Source organism: Aplidium turbinatum, chromosome 10 (genome assembly GCF_918807975.1).
Source record: "Aplidium turbinatum chromosome 10, kaAplTurb1.1, whole genome shotgun sequence".
NCBI lineage: Eukaryota > Metazoa > Chordata > Ascidiacea > Aplousobranchia > Polyclinidae > Aplidium > Aplidium turbinatum.
In genome coordinates this window covers 10034316-10057381 of record NC_137481.1, presented here as the reverse complement: position 1 = coordinate 10057381, position 23066 = coordinate 10034316, and the positions used below count along the sequence as shown (strand labels likewise).

The window sequence follows — 23066 nt, the reverse complement described above, 5'->3', positions numbered from 1 at the left end:
TTTGAAAAAACATTTAAAAAAAAAAAAAAAAAGACACAATTGTTTTTTTTTTCTAACAATCTGTCTAAAATTTGAATGTGGGAAGAAAATGTGTACTAATCAAGACATCGATAAGTCACCAAAATACAACTTAGTCACTACCGGTACACTTTCTTTTGACTTCACCAATGATCCAAAATGATGCATAGTGAAATAAAATAATCGAAAAAAGTGTAGCATATCATGCTAAAATTGGCAAATTTAAATCATTAAATTTAAATTGAAAAAACTTGAATTTGCCCATTTTATGTGGTACTGTCTACTTTTTTTTATCCATAAGTTAATCTGCATCAGTAGATTAGACTGTAGATTCAAACATCATAATACTCAATCTCATCATAATACTTTAACTACATGCAATGACAGAAATGACAGGAATAAAAGAAATAAACAAACTAATAAAAGAAATTAAAACAAGCAACAAAAGAGGTTGACTGCTAACATAGTTGCCGATGGGGCTGAACAGTTTTTATCATTGGTAGCACTTGAAGTTGGATAGTTTATTGGTACCACTACCTCAGCATGCGATTATACTTCTGGCTTACAAAACTTAGTCATAACTGCAACAAACTAATTTATGTTTCTCGGCAGCCGATTTGTAGCAAGAATTGACAGCGATAGACACTGTGTTTCGCCCATGAGGCTGGGCTCATCAGTATCGCACCACTAATTCTGCCACAAGGGTATTCGACCGTCGCTTTACCAGTCAGTTTAACTCTTAGCTGTTGAATAAGAATTTATAATAAGTTATTCAACAATCAACAGCTATAATTCAATACTTTCTTTTGCAGTTCTTTGTTAAGATAAATAAGAACAGTTGTTATATACTTGTAAAATGGTATTATATAGAATGATTGAAAATTGTATAAAAACCAAAAAGAACGTAAAAAAACAATTAAAAAACATGATGCCTAAAAAAAAAAGTTTTTAACCATACTACCTAACAGTCGACAGTTAGAAACTTTCATATTGGCAACAAAATGACCTTTTAAAAGGATAGATTGAAACCAACAAGATGCATACTAAAAAATCTTCACTTGAATAGCCTAAATAACTACCGATAGTGCAATATTCAAGGAATAAGATTTTGGGCAAAGCTATGTACCGGTATACTTAGCATATTTGCCATTGTATTAACATTTAGTATTGCTATTTAACAGGATTACAAAGCAGCTTTTTCAGTCATTAATATGTGTTTATGGAGCAGGTATGATAATGGGTAAAAATAACATGCTGTGGATCGTTAAAAATGATGAAAAATATATATATACTCATTAATATTGGGTTTCTCAATAGCAATCCACCACAACAATTGGTTAAGCACTTGACTTTACAAACAAAGAAACTGCGGCGTTGATTTGACTCTAAAAGTGTGGACTTGAGCAAAGTATTTTCAAAGGGCTGCTCTCATTCCACGGCACCTAGTGAGTGGAGTAATTCACAAACAATGCTTCCACAAACAGAAACTTTACTCTGCTTAACTCCCTGACCGTGCCTGAGTTAGTGGTTCAAAGTCTTTACAAGTATGCAAAACTGCCTGGATTAAGCTTTAAAAAGAAGCTTTTTCCGTCCGAGAATAAAGATTACCTCTATCAATCAATGGATGATGTACCGTAATACATTATTTCTATAACCTCAACTAATAATGAAATTAAAAGCTCAAGTAAAGATAAATGTTTAACTTTCTCGTAAATAGGCTAAATCTTTTTACACGGTGAACAGCCCAAAAAGCATAGGTTAAAACTAAGCAAACTCTTTACGCTCGAGAGATATAACTGAGTAACTACTATGAGAGAGGAGACTGAGGACGAGGAGAGTCTTCTACTCCGGCCTGGCCGCGCTAATGGTGTCACTGTCAGGTTTTTATCCTTGACTAGATTTGTCGTAGGGAAATTCCCTTAACTTGTGCTGCCATTGTTTCTTGTGAGACACGTGGCTTTATTAGAATACAAAGCATTTCTTGGAGATTGCATCAGCGATATATGACATTTATTTTTAACAACCTTAAAATTTATTATCTGAGCCATTGGTGTTACAGCTACCAATGACACGTGGCTTTAGCTCTCTATTCAACCTGTTGCGACCGTGGCAATTTTAAACTTAAAATGGTCTCAAGCAAGTTTTAAGGTTGGTATTTTGTCGCTTCTATCCTTTTTAGACCTTTGCTATGTGGCATTTTTTTTAACGTAATTCGGTCTCAAGCATGTTTTAACGTTTGCATTTTGTCGCTTCTACCTTTTTTAGACCTTTACTATGTCGACGTATATCGTTTTCGCTGTGATGGTTAGAAATAGAACAACTCAACTGAAAATTGAATGTCGATTCAACAATAGTTACCTCATGCTGCCCAGTGCCCACTTAGGCTATCAAAGCTGATCAAAGACCATCTTCTTCTCAACAAAACGGTCAAATCTTGTGAAATGGCCCCCACAACGAAATCCTGGGATTCCTGCTGGCTGGGAAATAGCTACACCCACACCCTACACCAGGGCTACTCAATTAGGCTAATGTTAGCAAAAGTCTATTTTGACAAGTTGAATATTTTTGCGGTCCGGTGAATATTTCATATTGGTCACAACGGTAAACCATAATCTCTTCGTGGGAAATTTGTAACATAAATTTTCCGGATCCGTTTGTCTGCATGCAATGACCGAAAGAAAAACTCTTCTGAAACGTCTATTCAAGAATTGTATTTCAGTAAAAATAGCCTCAAGGCTGTCGAAGAATGGAGAAAACACCGTACCCACTAAAACTTGTCACTACAATACAAATTACTAAGATAAAGATGGAAATTTCGTCTAGTCGGTATAAGCACAAACGAAACCGTTTTAAATATGCGACCAATTCTTCAAGCAACAATTTTAAAAATGATAGAATAGATTGCAATATTCCAAACGCACGTAACCATCTTCTGTGACGTAATAATGATAAGCATCATGAAGCTATTCAAGCACTTGTTAAATCTGGCTTACACCATATCTCCTAATTTAAGATTTAACGATGATGTAATGTTTCAACAGGTGTGAAAAAGGTGATGCAATCTTTGCTTATTTCTAGCATGTCCATGACGTAAGACGTCAGGTTCAGTAGACAACGGTTTTATGTGACGTTTGATTTGTACAGAGATTGTCCGTAACACATATGCAACCACGAAAATTAAACAACCATTAGCCTACGAGCACCGAAACACTTATCAGGTAGTATGTAACACGACTTGGATTTTGTCTCACACAAATAAAGAAATCAAAAAGGAAAAAATGTATTGTGTTTCTTTGTAGTGTAGCTATGTGTGGATTGCACATCAGAGAAGACGGCAAAGCGTTGGGGGTCTGGGGGCGAAGCCCCCAGCTTTTTGGATAATCACAAAAAATTGCTTTTCCTTAATGGAAATCTGTTTAAAGAGGCCCTAAAATATGGCAATGAGGTTAAGCCCGAGATCCACCTTCAACACCCAGAAGGTCCGGATTCGGACCGCGGTCCGCCAGTTGAGTAGCCCTGCCCTACACTCTTGGCTACAGACTGTACGTACCACTGATCATGCATTAATTGAAAATATTGTAACCTTCCACACAAACCAATTTTATCAAATATTATAGTTTGTTTTGACGTTAACAAACAGCAAGGGTTTTTAGTGACGGTCTTTTTGCAATCCATTTATTAAACAGTCAAGGTACCGATACGGTACAAAACAAATGAGGCACGGTTTTACAGGTAGGCTAACGCAATGACGATACAATAATCACAATATCATTTTAACTAAATAAACGCAAGTAAACGTTTTAGAATTAAACGGTTTAAAGAATAATAAACGACTCGATTGTTTCACACTTGAAAGATTTTGTTGATGAGAATTTTTCTAAACTGAACTGTGGTGAACATTTTGTGCAATGGAATAGAAAATGATCCACCGGATCGTGTACTGTGCTACACATTACACATTCGAAAGTATGACACACGATCTAAACCTGAAACAGGTGTTGTGTTGGTTTATACAGCATTGGTCGCTGACAAGTCTGGAAACGAGCAGAAGTTCAGGTGTTGTCAGGATGTGGCACAGAACAGCTTAATCCACTTATGAATTGACAACATAGACTTTTTTTAAGTGCTGTTTATCACTTAATTTGTATCCTTTTGTTGATTCTTCATTTTTTTTTCTTTAATATAAATGAAGTAATATGCTCAAGTGGGTCCACACTCAGAGAGCATGCACATTTAATATTAACGCTTGAAAGATTTTTAGAACTGTCGTGGCGGACGCACATCGCCCACGGACTGTTCATGCTTCGCTTCAGTGAACGTTGTTACAAATTTGTTCACTGCTGTTGCTGTGTTGCATAGCTTAGCGATACAGTGACGCAAAATATTTAGGAAACGTTTGATATCAGTTTTAATTTCATTGCTTTAGGTAAAGGTATACACATATATTTATTAAGTCTTTGTTGGATTTCGGTCTCAACATCGTGATTTATTTATATAAAACTAAAACCAGGTGATTGGAACAAAAACTAATCCCATGCAAACTGCAACTTATCATGTTCTATGATTATAAAGCAGTTGTACAGTAACAGTAGTAATTACAAAATTAATAAAAAGGAATAGCTTAGGCCTAGATTCATTTCAATGCAAGCTATGCAGTACAAATTGACTTTTGTATGTTGGAATCTGTATCTTCGGGCTGAGAAAGCTTTTTAAGAACTTAACCTGGCGGATCATTCTGCATACTTGCATAGGCTTTGAAGTAGGCTAGTGATGCAGGCTTGGGCACAGAGTTTGACAGAGTAACATTTCTGCTTCTTGAAGAGTAGTCTAGACAATCATTTGGCCTACAGTCTTTGAATAGACCAATAAATCTTGACCTTAAAACAATAGACCCTTTGCCTCAGATCAGAGGCTCAAATAATTGATTGATCAATCGTTTGTCATGCTAGTATCGGAGGCAGATAAGAACATTATTTGAGTAAGTTATCACAGGAAGGGCATTGCGTGAAGAGTCATCTTCCAGTGAAAAAAGTTGCTTTTATTTTTCTTAACTCAACAGCGGGCTCTGTTTAAGCAACGCTACTCTCTTCTCAAGGGTGGGAGGTCATTGAAGCTCAACCAAAAAAAAAGAATGATTGCACTGAGGCTAAGTCAAAATCTTATTATTAGTAAAGTAGAGTTTTGTGGTTTAATTGTACAAAACTGTAAAGTTTTTTTTCAGCCAGTTATAAGTAATGCAGTTGTTTTATACCTTGTGAATAGATCATTGCATTATAATATACCGTACAATATATATACATATGTAACATTGATATAGCCACTTTTATGGAAATTCCTTGTGTCATGTTATATACTGTATGTCACCTCTGAGGTTTTACTAAATAGTACAATTTCACTGACATTTTTATTTTCTCATGTTTCTCATGTTTAGTAGGCTATGCTGGTATGGTATGCAATTCTCTAATAACTGACTAAGATTTTTGCTTTGACTGTGTGACAAAACCAATGCGAAAAAAGATGAAGACATCCTGTGGGTTAATTTTTGCCGCACTGTTTTTTAATACTTTTGCTCAAGAAAATTCACAGGAAGCTCCGGACAATGGTTTTTTGAAACGTGAATTCAGCTTAAGCAAGCCTTATTCAGGTACAGTGTGTGTACACTTCTAGGTAGCCTAATTATTAAATCACTGGCTTCATGAAATACCGGTAGGTACCGGTATAAGTTACTAATTTGACATGTGATCTTAATTTCAGTTTGATCTCAGATTTTTAGGCTTTTGATTTAGAGATATCTAGAGAAGAGGATATGAAGGCTTTTATTACGTCTGGCAATAGAAGGGCTTCTGTTTATCGTAAAATGTCAATTGGCACCCATGGTAACCAATCATTTGTCTTTCCAAACAAGTAGCCTATTATTCTTTAAATATGCGCTACATAACCTTTTGCTAACTATTGAAGGAGTTGGGTTACATATTTGAAACTTGAACTGTCTATAGCTTAAACAAAGAAGATTTTTCCTGAAACTTTTAACTTCCTGAATCACAAGGTCAAATATTAACCACAAGATGGCGCATTTTGAGTTTTTTGCTTGGGCTTCATCTTTGCACTTTTAGAGTCTTGTTCATTTTTGAGAATTTTGTACAGGTGTCTCAATTCTAAAAAAAATTATAAAAGACGGTTTGGTAAATTTAGTTCTATGATTTTTAGGTAATGGCATGACCATGCCATTTTGGGATTTCAGAGATAACGCAATTATAACAAACAATTATATCAGGCTTACATCTAATCATCAAGGCCAGCGCGGTGCAATTTGGAATAAAGTTGTAAGTATATACAGTATATAATATATATTATCCCAAGCCAGAAAAGATATTTTTATATTGATTCAAGTTTTGTAAACTGTGAATCAATGTCAAAAAAGAGAGCTTTCTTGACTGAGATGTGATTTATTTGTGCTTACATGCTTTAATTGCATTTTGTATGCTTTTAATTGCGTGTACTGTGCTCTGCAGCTAGGAATTAATCACAATATTTGTATCAGAATACCAAACCAGTTCTGTATTATAGTCTTTAGTGAATTCAATATTTTGAAACAATGTTGTTATTACAACTACTGTGCATGTGATCACAAACATATTACTTGTGTAAATCAAGCTTACTGCAATCATTATTTCTTTTTCTTTATTGTTTTCATAATAAATAATCAATAAATCAATCAAATAGATATTCGGCCCATATGCAACGTTGGAAAGAAAGATGCCATTTTAGAAAGAATCATCACTATATCATATCGTTTGGCCTTTTTGCATGTTGAAACCATGGTCAATATAGGCTGACGTGGTAAAAAAACATTAAACTCTTTTTTGTTGCATTTGCATGTTTAGCCTTGCCATTTGCGAGATTGGGAATTTCAATTGAATTTTAAAATTTATGGTGGAGGTAGAACGCTAGCAGCTGATGGATTGGCTATCTGGTATACAAAAGGAAGAATGACACCAGGTCCTGTGTTTGGGAGTCAAGATGAATTCAGCGGTCTTGGTGTATTTCTGGACACTTACAAAAATGGAGAACAAGCGGTATTACTGATGTTTTATAAATTATTACATTTCTCTTCGGAATAAACTTACATATCTGCACAATTCAATGAAAATTTACTGCATAGAAAGTAGTGATGTTTTTATCTGCAGGTTACATTTCCACAAGTATCTGCTATGGTCGGAAATGGATCGCAGGAATATGATCACATGAACGACGGCAAGCTTTACTCTGTCGGATCTTGCTTGGGAGCTTTTAGAAACAAAGATTATGAAACACTTGTTTCAATACGTTATGTGAAGAACAGGCTGACTGTGAGTACTGCATTTGTACCCAAACAGCAAGTTCCGTCATTTTTACATTGATTCATCGTCTGCAGACGTTAAGTCAGTGCAAAAACGACACATTTTGCTGTCTGGGTAGTCAATATAGTCTATGAAATAGAATATGAAAAGTCACATTCTTTTTACAGAGCGTAATGTAAATTTCCTTTTACACAAAGTGATTTTATAGGTTAGCTTGGACGTTGATGGATTGGACAAGTGGAGGACCTGCATAGACGTTCCCAGTGTAATTCTACCAACCGGTTACTTTTTTGGGGTTTCTGCTGCTACTGGAGATCTAGCAGGTATCATACACTAGCACAATAACCGATTCTTTTCGCTTCAGCGTTATAGCAAAATGATCATTCGGTCATAAATCCCAAATAAAATCCAACCATTGGCGACAACCTCTCGTTAAAATAGAAGAGTAGTCTGTCTTAGTTTGTTAGATTAAATTGCTTCGTTTAATGTGCAAATCTTTATACGATCTGCCGAACGAAACTTCTTATGCGCACTTGCTTTCAAGTCGTGTCAAAGTCAAGTTACAGACGGTTAGGTCGAAGTATCTTTAGACTTTTATCAGCAATTTTGACGTATGCACGTTTTTGGCCGTCCGAGGGATAAGTAGTCATTAAGTATTAGATCTTCTTTGCTGTTAGGACCGTTGTCACAAAATGCCAAGAATCTTATTTACTTTCCATCCCTCTGCCATCACTAGACATTCTGTTTCCACTCACAAACATAAAATAATGACGAAAGTATACAAGATTATTGGGAGTACGAACAGAGCTGTGGAGTTTAAAGGATATCGGAGTCGTCAAAAAAAAAGACGGCCGATGTAGGCTTGATAAAAAGCAATTAACTCCGCGCTAGACAGTTGCTGCCTTGGCTTCATACTTTCAGAATAGTTTGCAACGTCACTATATAGCATTATGTTGCAGATAATCACCACGTGACCACTGTGAAGTTGTATCAGCTGGACGTTGAAAGGTCACAAGAAGAATTAACAGAAGACTGGTCAACTGCTAAGCCGGGTGTCAGCTTTTTCAAGCCACCTTTAGGTATGTATTTAAGCAGAAAAACTTTACTTTTAAGTACTAAAACTGGACATTCAGTAGTTTTTTTTTTCTGTTTTGTTTTTATAATAAATATACACATCCAGTGGTAAGATTCAATTTAGTTAGCAGCCGGTTCGCTTTGACTAAAATTAGTTACATATGGCATAATGGCAACCCTGCGTACGGCGACAGGAATTGGTACCGCGATTATATTAGGTCCATTCGAAAAAGTTGGCCAGGAACCAGTTCTGCAACCGGTCGAATCCCACTACTGTACGCATCCCAATAGCTGCACACTCCCTGGAGTCGATTTATTAGATTCATGTAATCCAGGGATGGTTTAATCAAAGATCTTTTCATAGATAACAGGGACGACGATGAAAGTGGAGAATATAGGAATTCATCCATGTCCGGAACAAAATTGTTTCTAATAACTTTGTGCGTCATCATCGGTGCTGCCATTTGCGCCATAGCTGGGTATGTAGTCTTCAAGAAACAGCAAGAGAAATACAACAAGCGTTTTTATTAAATATTTTGAGAAATTCGATTGTTAGCGCTTCCATAGTACGTCAATATTACATCAATCTGTTAAAGGGTGAAATGTTTGCTGAAATTCTTTGCATGAAAATTGCTTAAAAGTTTTATCTTGAGTTATATTTATTATTATTATTACGGTAGCTTTAAAAGAATGCAGTTTTGTGTATCCCACCACTATGTGCAGTTTTTGAAAGAGTTCGGTGGCTAAAGCTTTTCATTCCTTTGAAGCTAACACTTAAAACTTTACTTGATGATTATTTTAACTGAAGTGGGTTCAGTTGGGTAGCGCTGACATGAATTTGGTTTGTGCAATATCGCTCTTGCGACATTGCGTGATGAAGCTTATCCAGTCAAGTCGTTTGGCTGCAATCCTATTGCAGAGGGCAAGTGTTGCAAATAAAGATATTATAGATTTCAAGTTTTGATTTTTGTGTGATGTTACTGAAACAAATCTTATTTCCTGTTGGTTAGAAGTTACATTTCAGTTGCAATCCTGGCTTTTTGTGCGATTAAAGTTGCCAGGAGTCACACCATGATGTTTGTTACGCTTTGTTATACCCATTTAAGGAGAGCAACCTGTTCAATTTAACATTTGTAACGCATTTATTTCCAATCGATCAATTACGCTGCCTATGATTTTTCCAACCCATCCAGTGTATTAAGCCATGAATCGTAATGAAATTTCATGTAAAATATCTGTTCAGAAACAAGATATTTTCGTACATTTCCATATTGTGGGCTTTGACAGGTTAATGCAGCGTTCATCTCAAATCATTCAACGTGAAGTGGTTTGGCATCGAACTGGGTATGGATGTCTTGTTAATTGCGTGATCGAGGTGTGCGAGTTAAAATGATCATTCGGTCATAAATCCCAAATAAAATCCAACACTTTTTTGCTGATTACGTAACTTATATAGGCACTTATCCACTTGGTTAACGCGTGACACCGTCAACGAAGAAACTTCAAGATCATGCGGCGCTGGTTCGACTCTCGGGGTGTGTGCTTGAGCAACGCATTTCAGGACTGCTCTCCATTTAGCGGCATCTAGTGAATGGAATAATTCCCCGGCAACAACACTTCAACAATCCGAAACTTCACTCTGTCAAACTCGGTAACCGGCCCTGCGTTAAAAGCTTCTACAAGTATGCGAAATTACCAGGAATAACCTAACGGTATCAGAGGCTTTGTCAGACCAAGGATAAAGATTCAAAACCAAGTCGTGCAAGCGTAGAAAGCAACGACTGGGCATGGGATCGCACAGGAAAGCGAAAAGGGCCCATCGCTTTTTGCATGAAACTTTAACTGGTTTGAAAACGTGGTAATTTAGACTGAAGTAAAGTTTTCCTTCATCTTTAGTTCATTCAAGTTTCAAAATTGACACAAATAGATCGCAAGTTTCAGTGTGACCACTGCAACGCGATGTGTCTGAATCGAATGTGATGTATGATCTCAATTTCATAGAAAATATTGAGCAGCGTAACCGACTGCTCAAGTGGACCTAGAGCCTATGACACTCTCCGGGGGTCAAAACTGTCGCGTTTATGTTGAGTTTGCTGCAAACTTGATCATTCTATGCATTGTTTTAAAGACAGTTTGAGTAAAGACAAACACTAAACAGACATAAATCAGCAACAACGAGAAGACTAATTTTACATTGATTACGAAATACTCAAAAATTTTCATTTGAAGGATTGATCAGGGCCAGATACATAGCCGAAAACGTTTGCTACTTTGTTTTCATGATGTCAAATGCTGTTTTGTTGCCGAGTTATGTCTGGCTCCTCAAGTGCAATAACCAATCATGTTCCTGTAGATATCTACGAGTATTGCAGCACTTCAATAAAGTAGGCCTAGGTTATTTACCGACTTTTAAAGCTTGAGTTGCTTTAGGCTATAATTTGTGTTCAACGACTGAGCTTGTCTGTACAATGGCGTTTCCTGAGCCAAGATTAAAACTGTAGCCTATGACAATCCTCGCCTAAAACAAATTATGGTAGGCTACCTTTATCCAGACTTGGGAAACAAGGCTTTAAAAGTGGCACGTTCACCTCTCAAACCCAAGGGAAGAATAAAACTGTTGGCATGGAGCTGAGAAAATACCGTATTCTGTAAGTAGGCCTCGATGAAAGCTATTTCAGTTTGGTATCAGCAACCCACTCGGTTGGTTCTCTCTTGGCACATGAACAGTAAATCGATTTCCGTATTTTGCTTTGTAATGTTTACATAAAATGAATCTCGCCATTGATTCAGCCAACCAGAAAACTTTTTGCATTGATTTAAGTTAACGTTAGATGTTAAAACAATATGAAAAGGAAACATTTTGCTGGTTGAGAAAAGACCAAGCAGCGGCCACTTCAGCAGAGATGTTCGAAGATCCAGTAGCTTACGGTATTGAGATTTTAGTTGGACACAAGTTTTTTTTTTATCATGGTTTATTTCAGCCAGAGTGTTGTTAATTTCAGTCAGAGTTGTTTATTTCAGCCAGAGTGTTGTTAATGCTCCCAAAAACGTGCCCAAAAGGTAGGCTATCGTAAAATTGTAAGTGCATGGTATAGCGCCACATTTCCTTTTAAAGATTCATAATTTAGTGTGGTTGTGAGTAAAACATTTTGAAGTTTAACTTTAAAATATTTTTTGTATATATTTTCATATGAAATGCAGCTAAAGCAAATGATAGAGTACCGTAGTAGTTAACCTTACATGCAAAAGATGCAGCACAATCTCGAAATTACACACTTGTTTAATGACTAGATTTTTCTGATTGCTAGTGTGTGTGCATTTTGCGCTAAAAAGTAGTTTGGTTATTGTGGTCAAACGCAACTGGTTATTTTTGGTCTGATTCTTCATCAGGCTCTCAACTGTTCAAATATCACATGACGGCTTAGAGCGGGTGATCAGATTCTTTATTTTGAGTAGAACAGAATGAAAACATACGTTATATTTGGCGTCATACGTGGAGAAAAGAAAAGCAAAGTTAAGATCATATGACATTTAAACAGCCCGCCATCGTAAACTAGTACGACCTTCACAACGCAAATCCAGCAGTATAAAAAAACATTTACCAACTTAACATAATTTATAAATAAAATAGAATAAGAACAAGGAAAAAGGTTGATTAATCGTCGTGTTACACCAGGAAGAAGTTCATGTTGGAGGTTTGAAAGAAAGTAGGTTTGCTGTCGCAGATCAGAATTGACACGCTTTTTAGTTTATAATCGAATAAATTTCACTGGCGAATGTCTTAACGTTTAATGTCGTATTGATCTTACCGAGCTATTGGTAAAGCGACCCCAGTAGTGTCAGTGTATATCTACTTTTTCTTGGTGTTATTGCAACATAGGTACCCAATTAATCATCAAACAATGTTCCAACCACAAAACATTCAACTATTTCAAGCAACTTAAGAAAATTTTATATATTTTTAATACAAACTTTTAAAAGTTAAATTTTCATGAAATTATACAATGCCATGCGTGAAGTCATAGGATTTTTCAGCCGCTTTAATAAACAATTAGGCTACAAAGCTTTAGTTTCTTTTCAAAAACCATAATTATGATTATTGTAATTGCTAGCTTATGCTGGTAACCTTTTTTTAAAAGATTTGTGGACTAACACATAAATGTGGCATAAAGTAAAAAATAAAAATGTAGTTTGTAACGTGATGTTAAAAATCGTATAGAAATGACATTTCATGAAAAAGATAAAGACAGTACAGAACAATAATAAAATAGTGCCCGTTGAGCAGCTTTCAGCGCATGGTGGGCCGAATGGAAACACATAAATGCGAGCAAATGTGAGGAACTAAAAAAAAAACTAAGTGGAAAACACACAGTGCATGTTCCTCTGGACGCTAACCAGGCAAAATAATGAAGCTTGAAAAAAAGATTCATCATCAGTGATAGTCCGGCGTAGATGACGTTAAGGCGACTGACGATAAGTCCCCCACGAATTTAGGACATGAATATAAAATACAATAATGGATAAGTAATGTTTGGTTGTTACACCCAGGGATTCGTTGAATTACGGGATGACCAACTAGGCTACGTTATCTGACAAGTAAAGGTAAAGTACTGCCAGATATTTTTTAAAAATATTTTGAAAAAATTTTTAAAATATTTTTTTGGCGTTTTTAAACCAGTGGTCAGTCACCCAAAGCTTGAACGTTTAAAAGTAAAAATTGCACAAAATTGAGATAAAGCAATTTTCAGTTGTGTTATCTTTCATTAAGGGAATTTACCTACAAAACTTAAATTGAATAAAATTTACAGGTTCAAAAAATATATTACCAAGCATTTAAAGATAAAAAAAAAAAAAACTTAATAACTTAAAATACACCTTTTTGTGCAATCTTAAATTTCGGGTTAATTTTGAACAGGCAAGCTTTGGGTGACCAGTCCACTGTTTTAATAATATGATTTTTTTTTTAGATTTTACTAAAAATTCTGGCAGTACTTTACCCTACACTTGTCAGATTACGTAGCTTAGTTGGTCATCTCGTAAGTCTATGGATTCCTGGTTAGACCTCTCTTTTGCAAGGGAAAAATTTTACGGAAGTTTTTAAAAAAATAACTCGCAAATTGTTGCGTGGTACAAAAATACACAATATAGAAAACAAAGATTTATACTGAAAGAACAATGGGATCGGCGCGCAGACTGTAAACATAAATACGCAATAGGAACAATACAAAAACGTGCATTTCGATAAAAATTTCAACTTGAAATAAAAAAAAAATTAAACGGTATACTATTTTGCAATGCTGGCTTTTTCATCAGATAAAATCAAGCCATTTTCTCGTAGAAAAAAAGTTAAATCGTGAGAAGAGATGGCTTCCTTATGTTTGCTTACATCTCCATCCGCGCAGAGAAGGGATAAAAAATCAGTCGTCCAATCATCAGCGACATCGAAATCCTGACTGACTGGCAATGATAAAGACTCCACTGTTGTTGTAGATTTTTCCACGGAAACAGGGATGACATCCGGGTGCGTTGTTCTTCCCGTTGCCTCGGTTACCAACTGACAGTTGGTAGTCGAAGAGCTGATGTTATTTTGGTAGTACAGCAACGATTGAAGGTCATCAGTGAGAGCTACCTTCCTATTGACTTGAACCGTTGTTGAAGAACTCGTACGGCAATTGTTCCGTTGCGCTTTGACATTGTTCGAGTTGTTCGCATTGTGTGAGATTTGCTTGACAAAGGCACCACCTGCATACGTACAAAAACGTAACCTATTCAACGCTGCAGCTTTGCTTCAGCAGCCCATTGCAGGTTTTGTGTATGTGAAGCATTGCAACTACAAATGCACACAACGTAAAATGTTTAAAACAACTGAATCAAAATCGAACAGGAACATATCACACCATCCATTCGTCGTAGCCTTCACAATAAACAGTATTTTCCGTCACGAATAACTTTCCGAGTTACAAACTCACTAGAACGTTTATGCTGTAGCATAGTCAATCAACCCAAAAAAATTGCATTTTTATCGTTTTAACACAGTCAAACGATTTACAAAACGCAACTTCAACAGGCTGAGTAAGTCTATCAGCAAAAGCGCCCAAACAACAAATGGTTCTTTTTTATATTGGTTCAACGTCTTCAGATGTTTTGTCAATGTGAAAAGAGCTGATTCGCTTGCTGCAATAGATTCTAAATACAAACATTGCGGTTAGACTTCGAAATTTTGAACCGCACCTGAAGATAAACCCTGCTGATCAAGATCGAACGGTATTCTGGTAGATGAAGCTTCGTCGACAGTCGCAGCATTGGTGTTCATCAAGGCGCCGATCGATCCTGACAACGTGACACTGTGTGGCCAGACGTGTGTGGCACTAGACAATCCATTCAACAAATGGGACTCGTGATTGCTTCCGTCCTGTGTCGACGTAGATCGTGACTCAACGAAACAATGTAACTTGACTACATATGAACAATACTGCAATGAAACTAAGTTTGAAAAAAGAGCATCCTACGCAGTGAAATTACCCACCATAGAAAGGGAAAGGAATGCACTGCCCTGACAGCAAATAACCGTTTTTTAAATTGTTTCAACGTCTGCAGAGGTTGAATGGGTGTGAAAAACGGTTATTTGCTGTCTGGGTGGTAGTCTAACGTAACGTATTTTAGGAAGTGAAACGCATATCTAAATATAGACTTGATAACTTACGGCAAATGAACCTGTCAAAGTGCCATGGTTCCCTCGCGCCGTGCCAGGGTGTGACGTAGAAGAGTGATGTTTCTAAAATTAGAAAGTTCAAAGCGTGGCTTGATAAATCTATGTTACTCGTTTGTTTTCTAATCATTCGAACAACAACTACTCAACTCACAAGCTTCCTGACCTTAACAGGAACAGATGACAAAGAGGGATCACAAGAAGATTACGTTGAAATAAATTCAATGGAAGTACGAATACAGAGATGTACAATGCTTACTCAATCAGTTCTGTTACCGAAATTGTAAGATCTTTCAATATTTCACGAAAAAATAATTAAAATGACAAAAACTTGCACATTATGTAAAGACACACAGCGCAAAAACAGGACAAGCTGTGTAGCTTCGTTAATTGTATTTGTCCAAGTCCGACGAAAAATCACAAACTTTACAGTCATGCTTTCAAGCAGCACACAGCGAAAGTGAAGCATCATTTAACCCTATCTGTAGCGACGCGGGGCTTTATAAGACGCCCCACTCCAGTAGTGAAATATTTCACAGAAGGAAATATGCTAGAAATGTGGAATTTCTTGACTTTTAGTTTTAGAAATTTCTTGACTTTATGTTAGTGCAATTACTTTGAAATGTAAGAACGCCTAAAAATGGCTTATATTTATGAAAAATAGTAATTTTTTGTTTAGTTCAGCATTACTTTATGCTATTATTCAAAAATTTCAATTTTGAGGCTATTTTCGGGAAATTAGAATAAAAACCGACTTTTTGACGTTTTTTCATCTCAAACAATTTATTTCAATAAATTTTTCGGGTAAAAATTTAATTTCCATACGCACAATACACATGGCTATTATCTTGTAAAATATTTTGGCTCTGTGATTTTCATGGCTCCAGTTAATAGCGATTAATTAGCACGGGGCTAAGATAGCCAGTGACGTGCTTTCCGCGTAGGAAAACAGCTCGTATTAAGATAGGGTTAAAAGGGCTAAATGAAAAGGTCGAACCATATGAGTCTAACGCAGGGCTCAGTTGAAAAACATTGACACAGAACATAATTAACGTTTAAACCAAATCCTAAAAAAGAAATAACACTTGTGCTTACCGTTGAGTTTTTTCTTCCCGTAATTAACCTTTTAACTTTTGAAGACTTATGCGGTAAAAAGGAGTTTGGAAGCTTTAAAGTCGTTCCCGAGGATATACTAGAGCCGGTTTCGCTTTGCGAACTACACATCGTGCTTTGTTCTTTCGCGAGATATGAGTTGAGATTAAAATTATGTGTGTCGGAAGATACAGTCAAGTTAGTTGAAGTTGTAGATAGCTGAACAAATTTGCCATGCAAAGACGTCGGTACTTTCAAATGTTCATCTGAAACCGTTCTATGTTCTGGCACAGAACACCGTTGGGATTTAGGTGAAGGAGGTCCTGGAAGAGAGTCGATGGTGTTCCGTTCATTGCGTTGGAATTTGCCATACCCCTGCGCAGAAGTTCTTTTCGGCAACGAATTCTCATCAACGCTGAGTGACTTTAACTGATGTCTTTGACAACGAACTTGTCTTTGTTGAAGCGTTTTCTTGTGAAGAAAGTTATTGGCATAGCTTTCAATTGAATTCTTTCCAACAAAAACAGTGTTGCATTCGGGTTCGTTGGGACACTGCTGTTTTTGTCGTTCTGATGCGGTTTTTGAATTTTTCAAACAGGTTAGAAAAGAACGTGACACGGACGGAAGAGGGTTAAAAGAGGAATCGGTTTTAAAAGAGCCGGAGAGAGACAGAAAGCTTGGCTTTCGCGTGTTTTTTAAATCTTTATTTCTGAATATTGACAACACACTCTTCCATTGAAAATCGGCCTTTTTGTTGTAGACGGTATGTCCGCTTCCCATCGCTCGAGAGCCATACCGCTGCACCTGCAAAGTTCCACAACTTACACATAAGCAGTTTCCGTTGTCATCACAACTATTCGCAGGGCCGGATTTAGCTGATGGGGGGCCCGGGGCACTTTTAAATCGGGGGGCCCCCGTGCAAAACAATTTTTCGCTCCTACGGCGCGAAAAATCATCTCTACGTCTACAGTAGCATCAGTCCAGCACTACACAGCATTTTGCAGAAACTTTAAAGGCCAAAAGGAAAAAAATAACACAAAATCACATTTTTTTCCACATAGGGGGGCCCTTCAAAAGTCGGGGGGCCCGGGGCAACTGCCCCCTCTGCCCCCCCTAAATCCGGGCCTGACTATTCGCACACTTTACTTAAACAAATTAAACATCAAAGCAAAGTACGTGATTAAGACAGAAAACAAGTACAGCTTGTGTGTAATAGCCGACCGAACTTTGTTCATGACCTCATGATTTGAAATCGACTGCTGTGATGTAAAAATATCTTCAAACCAATGAATCCGTTCTGCATTAAACGGGTTGGAAGATGGGTGTAAAATAAAGGTCCAAATGATAAGACAGCCCAAGGTTGTTGAACCAGATTCGGAACATTTACGCTCTTAATCGAGTTATTAAAGTGGAGTTCTCCGAACAGATCGGTCAATAAATGTTACGTTTGAAAGATCTGCTGGCGTCAGACTGACGTAATTGCGTCGGGACGTCGAGGATGTGTGCTTTTGAAAATTTTGTCCTGGTTGCAATATGAACGAATTTGCATACCGATATAGGAGCAGGGTGTCTGTTCATCACCAGTTGGTCTGCTTTCACATTCTCATCAAAGCTGTCAATGAACTCGTCCTTCCAATTATCGATATGACGAGGTACCTTAGGTCTGGAAAAATAGAACTTGTTTTAATCGTTCAAGAACTGACAGTGGCAGTGCAAAGCAAAACAATAGATTTATTTTAAATGGTTAGTTCAGACAAAAGTCAAAAATTTTAACCAAAATTTTGATGGAATAATTGGTTATTTATTGTGATAGCGATCAAAGAATAGGACGGTCACAGCTTACTGATAACGCAAAACACGAAACCAATTCAAACCTGTTTCGTTGCGGGCATACACAATTCAAAACAGTAACTTGTTGTTTTCACGCTCAGGTAGAGTGTGCAATATAAACTGGGCATCTGTGATTTAACAAGATACAAAGATCCGGATTCCTACTCTGTAAAATCTTCGTCAACGAATCAAGGGACGCACTTGCACACATACAGACACACAATTCAGAGAACAGGTCAAAAATTACTTCAAAACTGAGCCGGTTTTTTGAGTAAAAGCGCGACTGGCGCATGCTACTGTACTTGTTAGTCTTCGCCTTTTTAGAGATATAATTAATGGAAAACTCTTACTAAACTACGTCATATTTTCCTCGGAACCATACCGAGGAAATAAATGAATTGAATTTTTCGTTTTGGAGGATGAACGTAAAGGGGCTTTTCCGGCGCTTGACACCTGTTTGTTTTGTGACGACAAAAACGTAGAGAGCTCGGGTTGGGATCGTATAACAGGAGGAGGAGGACTGGGAAGAGGCACTCTGATGTTGACGCTAGGTGGCGTGCCTGAATAGCAAGAAGTGGTATTTATTAGTAATATATATTAACTATTACCTATTTGATTAATAGCGTAAGTTTACATGAATAACTTTTCAATAATATTTAGACCAAGAATGAAGAGATGATGATCATTTCCTGTATATTTCAATGGTGAGCATATTTGATAGGTACGTTTGAAATTTGTCGGTTAATAAATGAGCAAAGCAAAATCAAAAACGTAAAAGCCGTATCTATGGCAAAATTATATGAAGTAAGAATTTAATAATTAATAGTGTGTTGCTTAAAAAAGGTAACATTTCTGTTAAGGCCCCTTGAAAAAATGCTTTTCAAACAGCTACCTAAATCAGCACCCTGGGAAGAAGTTGAAGTCTGTATGACCGGCTTGCCGTTCGTTGTTCGGTTTGCGCAGGTGAGGTCCGTCAAGAGCTCGTCAAAAGGCTTCGTACGACCTATAAATAGTTACGTGCAATGGCTTGTGAGTTGTATACCAAATGATAAAAATACCAATCGTCGTGTACTGCACAAAATTAATTATACAAAGACTTTAGAGGAGGATATCATCGCACCTTCACTCTTCAGTCAGGATCGATGCGAGGCTAATTTGGGCTGGGTACCAATGATATTCTCAGGCCCCAAACCAAGACATTTCTAAGAAACACGCATAATATCCAAAGCATACAGTGTGGTTTCGTCAATTTCTTGGGGCCTTAAAATCATCCCGGGGGCCATGCAAAAGTATCTCCTTGACCCCCCTTGTCAATGCTTCCGTCTTCAATGATTGTTATCAACTTATTTTCGCATGTTCCGACAAAAAAATACGAGCACAAATTTTGTGATCTGAAAAGAAAAACTAAACAAACATGGAACCCTTCTTTTAAAATTTTTCCTGTGCTTTTTACATGTTAGTGATTGTGTACAATGTACATGGCATGCCATGGGGTATTAACACTCCACATTGCTTGTTTGGATCATAATTACGAGCTGAATATACAACTTTTATAACAAAAAAAGGCAAACAATCATCTGGTTTTACCGCATTCATGCTTAATTTGTGAATTGTAGGCCTAGTTCTTTTGCACTTTATCTTCTGTGATATTACTTTTTAAGAGATACGAAACAAACAATATTTTTGAATATTCGTTTTCAACTGAATAAAAGAGGAACCTATGTAGACTGGAGATAAGTGTAATATGACTATATCAATCGATTTGATATGACACTTTATCAAGGATTACATTAAAAACTAATTAAAATAACCTTTAACTGGTTCACTTTTCTTTGATTTTGACTTGCAAAGTTTTCCTAAAGGAATTGCATCCTTTCCACCATCTCGATCTGCAGATTTTAAAATACCCAACTCTGGATCATGGTTCCGTTTGTTCTTATGAGACGAATGGGGCGTGGTTGACTTCATGCTCTGGTCCAGACTAGAAGCTTTACCTTTCTCGCATTCAGTTCGCCTTACTTTCACATGAACATGTTCCAAAGCTGTTTTCTCCAGCTCAGGTGACTTTTCTAAAACGACAATTGGCCCTTTGTGGGACAGAGGTTGTCCAAGAAATTTATTACGAGAAGACTTTGATTGAGCTGGAACGTTTGACTGATTGTGAAGCAGATTCTTTATTGCAACTGTACTTGAACTTGAGGTACTGCCATGGTCACGTCTGTGGTTGTGATGCAAATTACTGCCCTCGTTAATTTTCTTAATATTTTCAGATTTTACTTTATGGGGTTTTGTTTGTAACACAAAGTTGTTTTTATGAACTTTTGCATGTTTACACGAGTGATCGTACTTCAATTTTCTTTTGTCTGCTTTATTTGTTTCTTTAACTGAAAGCGAGCATTTTGAACTTGTAAAATTATTATTGGTTTTGTTATCGCTCAGTAAAGTTGGTGATTGTTTTCCACTTAAAGAAGTATTTTTATGTTTTGAGGAAGGGAAACTGCTTCTTATTGAAGAAGAGGGTTTAGAGCCAGTTGGTGGGCTGCTGACTTTCTGAAGAGCTTGCATTATGGCATAAGAAAGTGATGCTTTGTCTGGCTTCTTGGTCATACGGCCAACAAAGGAACTTGGGTTTCTCCTAGTTTCAACCAGGGCTGACGATTTGACAACAGAGCTTGGAATGAAAGTGTCTTCTTGCTGGAAAGCCAGTGGAGCAATTCGACTTTTCTTCTTGTGTTGTTTTTCTGCATCAAAGAAAAATAATCTTAATCACAAACATAAAAAAAGGTATATTATACATAATAAAAACTCTGCAATTCTTTTCTTAACTTGTTTTTTGCGGTCCAACCATCAGCATGGTTACTAATTAGTTTATATAAAAATAAATTATTGTCTGCGTATTTGAGTGGTGAGAATATTAGTGTGATGTTCGAAATGACGTAGGTTGAACACCGCTTTAGAGCATGCAACTGTGTCTCGGCAAAGACCAAAACAAGGGGAGCAGCTGACTCGAAATCTATCACTTTGCTGCTTCCTGTTGTTTGTTGTATCGTATTTGTGATCGCAGTGTACAATATGTTATCACAAATGAAGACATGAATAATTGAATATTATTACAGTATATTTTTAATTTTCAATAACTTTTTCTTCACATAACTGCTAAGGTTATGAAAACACAAAACAAACAACCAGACAGCTAGCCAAAAATAGTATCACATTTATATAAATTATTTGCAATCACTTTTTCTTTCATTATGTATATCCGGCCTCGAAATTTGTACTTTTTTCCGGCGGTCAAGCATGTCCTACCGGACTGGCCCTTTCAGCGGACATTTAATATCTCAACCGGACATATTTTTTGCACGCAGGTTTTGCACAAAATTACACTATCAGTATTGTGTAGTCGTGTTTGTAGAAGAAGATTTTCTGCAACAGAATAACTCTGTAATGGTTGATGGCTTAATTAACCGACCCTGAAGTGTACTGGAGCAGATTGCTTGCAAATAAATCAGTGCGTTAATGACAGTCGTGTAATGACGCAATAGACACAATTGAAACAACAATCCAAATTTCCTTATTATAAAAGCAACTACGATCACTTATTCCGTGGTTTTCGCGTTATAGAATCGTTGTGCCAAGCGATCACTGCTGGCGCAGTGCAGAAATTCTATTTCTATCAGTATCAGCGTGAATAAGGTCGCCACATTCGCCTAAGCACGTGCGGAACCCAGCTGAGACTTGCTTCTCTGTGACGTTTGTTTTTAACAAACGATCAATGTAACGCAATAATCCTCATTGTTAAAATTAGAATACATATTCTGCCGAAAAGTTCAGACAACTTTATTTCAAGGTAACATTGCAAGGCGTTAAAATGATGTAAAAATGGCTACTTTTGCCATCAGCTCGTTAACCACGCCACTCTAATGTGATGTTTAAAGCAATTGCCTATACTATTATTGTTTCAGCTCCATATTTGTTCGCGTTAAACAAACAATTGTAACAATTCAAATTTAAAATATATTTTGCTGCATTAGCTATGTTTTTGTCAAGAATTTTGCGGCAGTCATTTATGACCGACCAATGAGTCGGCTTCGGCAGACATTCGAGGTCATTCCGGAGGTCATGTCCGCCATGACTGCCGGATATTTCGAGGCCTGTATATAACAAATATATCCCATATTTCATACTTTCTTGGAAGAGAACACAAAAGAAAAGCAGCTTACCCATGTGATGATGAAATACTTGTGGTTTAAATGGGAGATGACAATGCTCGCAAACAACGACATAGAAGTTATCTTTTGCTGGACAATAACCAAACAAGCCCAAATCTACAATCATAATTAAATTAAGCACAACACGTATGGCAATATTCTTTCCCAGTCAACTACTCACTCATGTAGCAAAAAACAACTATACCATTGCTTCAATTGTTGATATCTAATTTGAGATTTTAGTATCACTATTCAAAGATTGACACAATAAAAAAATGGGTGAAAATGTGGACTGTAGGCATTTAAAGTCAAACAAATTGCTTTAAGAATGTGACACTTAAAAATAAGACATAACATTTTATGACAATAAATCTACCATTGCAAACAAGGCTATGTGTCAATTGATTTTGCTGACAAAACAGTCAAATGAATTAATATATAACATACAAGATTGTCTTCTAAACAAACACCAGCAATGTCTCACCTTTTCTTTTCAGTCTTGCAACATCATTATCTTGCCTTACAGCACCCAATTCATCTCCTGAACCATCTATAACAGACAAAAACACATTAAAACATTTTTAAATTATTGTTGTTACCATAAATTAGGTAATTTTTGACGTCAAAACGTTTGATTTTGAATTTTTTTCAATTGATATAGTTAATGACAGTATCTGAAAAAAATAATTTTCAAATACTACCACCTTCTGATTCAGTGGCGGATTGCCAAGCAGACCATGTTTGTCCTGCGTAAACCTCCAAGTCTGTCCCAGATGTGTCATCAAATGCAGCCAT

General features: G+C 36.7%; 2 protein-coding genes across 2 annotated transcripts; one reads left to right on the top strand and one right to left on the bottom strand.

Annotated features, from left to right (window-relative positions):
• Positions 1-5453: 5453 nt before the first annotated feature.
• LOC145778249 (vesicular integral-membrane protein VIP36-like) lies at positions 5454-9695 on the top strand. The gene is made up of 7 exons (XM_082589705.1): positions 5454-5662; positions 6226-6341; positions 6903-7094; positions 7206-7367; positions 7567-7681; positions 8318-8437; positions 8797-9695. The coding sequence occupies exons 1-7, from the start codon at positions 5524-5526 to the stop codon at positions 8961-8963; spliced, it is 1011 nt and encodes a 336-aa protein (XP_082445831.1). The 5' UTR covers positions 5454-5523; the 3' UTR covers positions 8964-9695.
• Positions 9696-11864: 2169 nt separating this feature from the next.
• On the bottom strand, positions 11865-23066 carry LOC145778944 (uncharacterized). Its single transcript, XM_082590532.1, has 11 exons — positions 22976-23066; positions 22756-22821; positions 22284-22388; positions 19875-20804; positions 18956-19066; positions 18446-18623; positions 17785-17896; positions 16237-17037; positions 15136-15207; positions 14664-14844; positions 11865-14174 (listed from the first exon to the last, which is right to left on the bottom strand). Exons 1-11 carry the CDS (start codon positions 23064-23066, stop codon positions 13717-13719), a joined length of 3105 nt encoding a protein of 1034 aa, XP_082446658.1. The 3' UTR covers positions 11865-13716.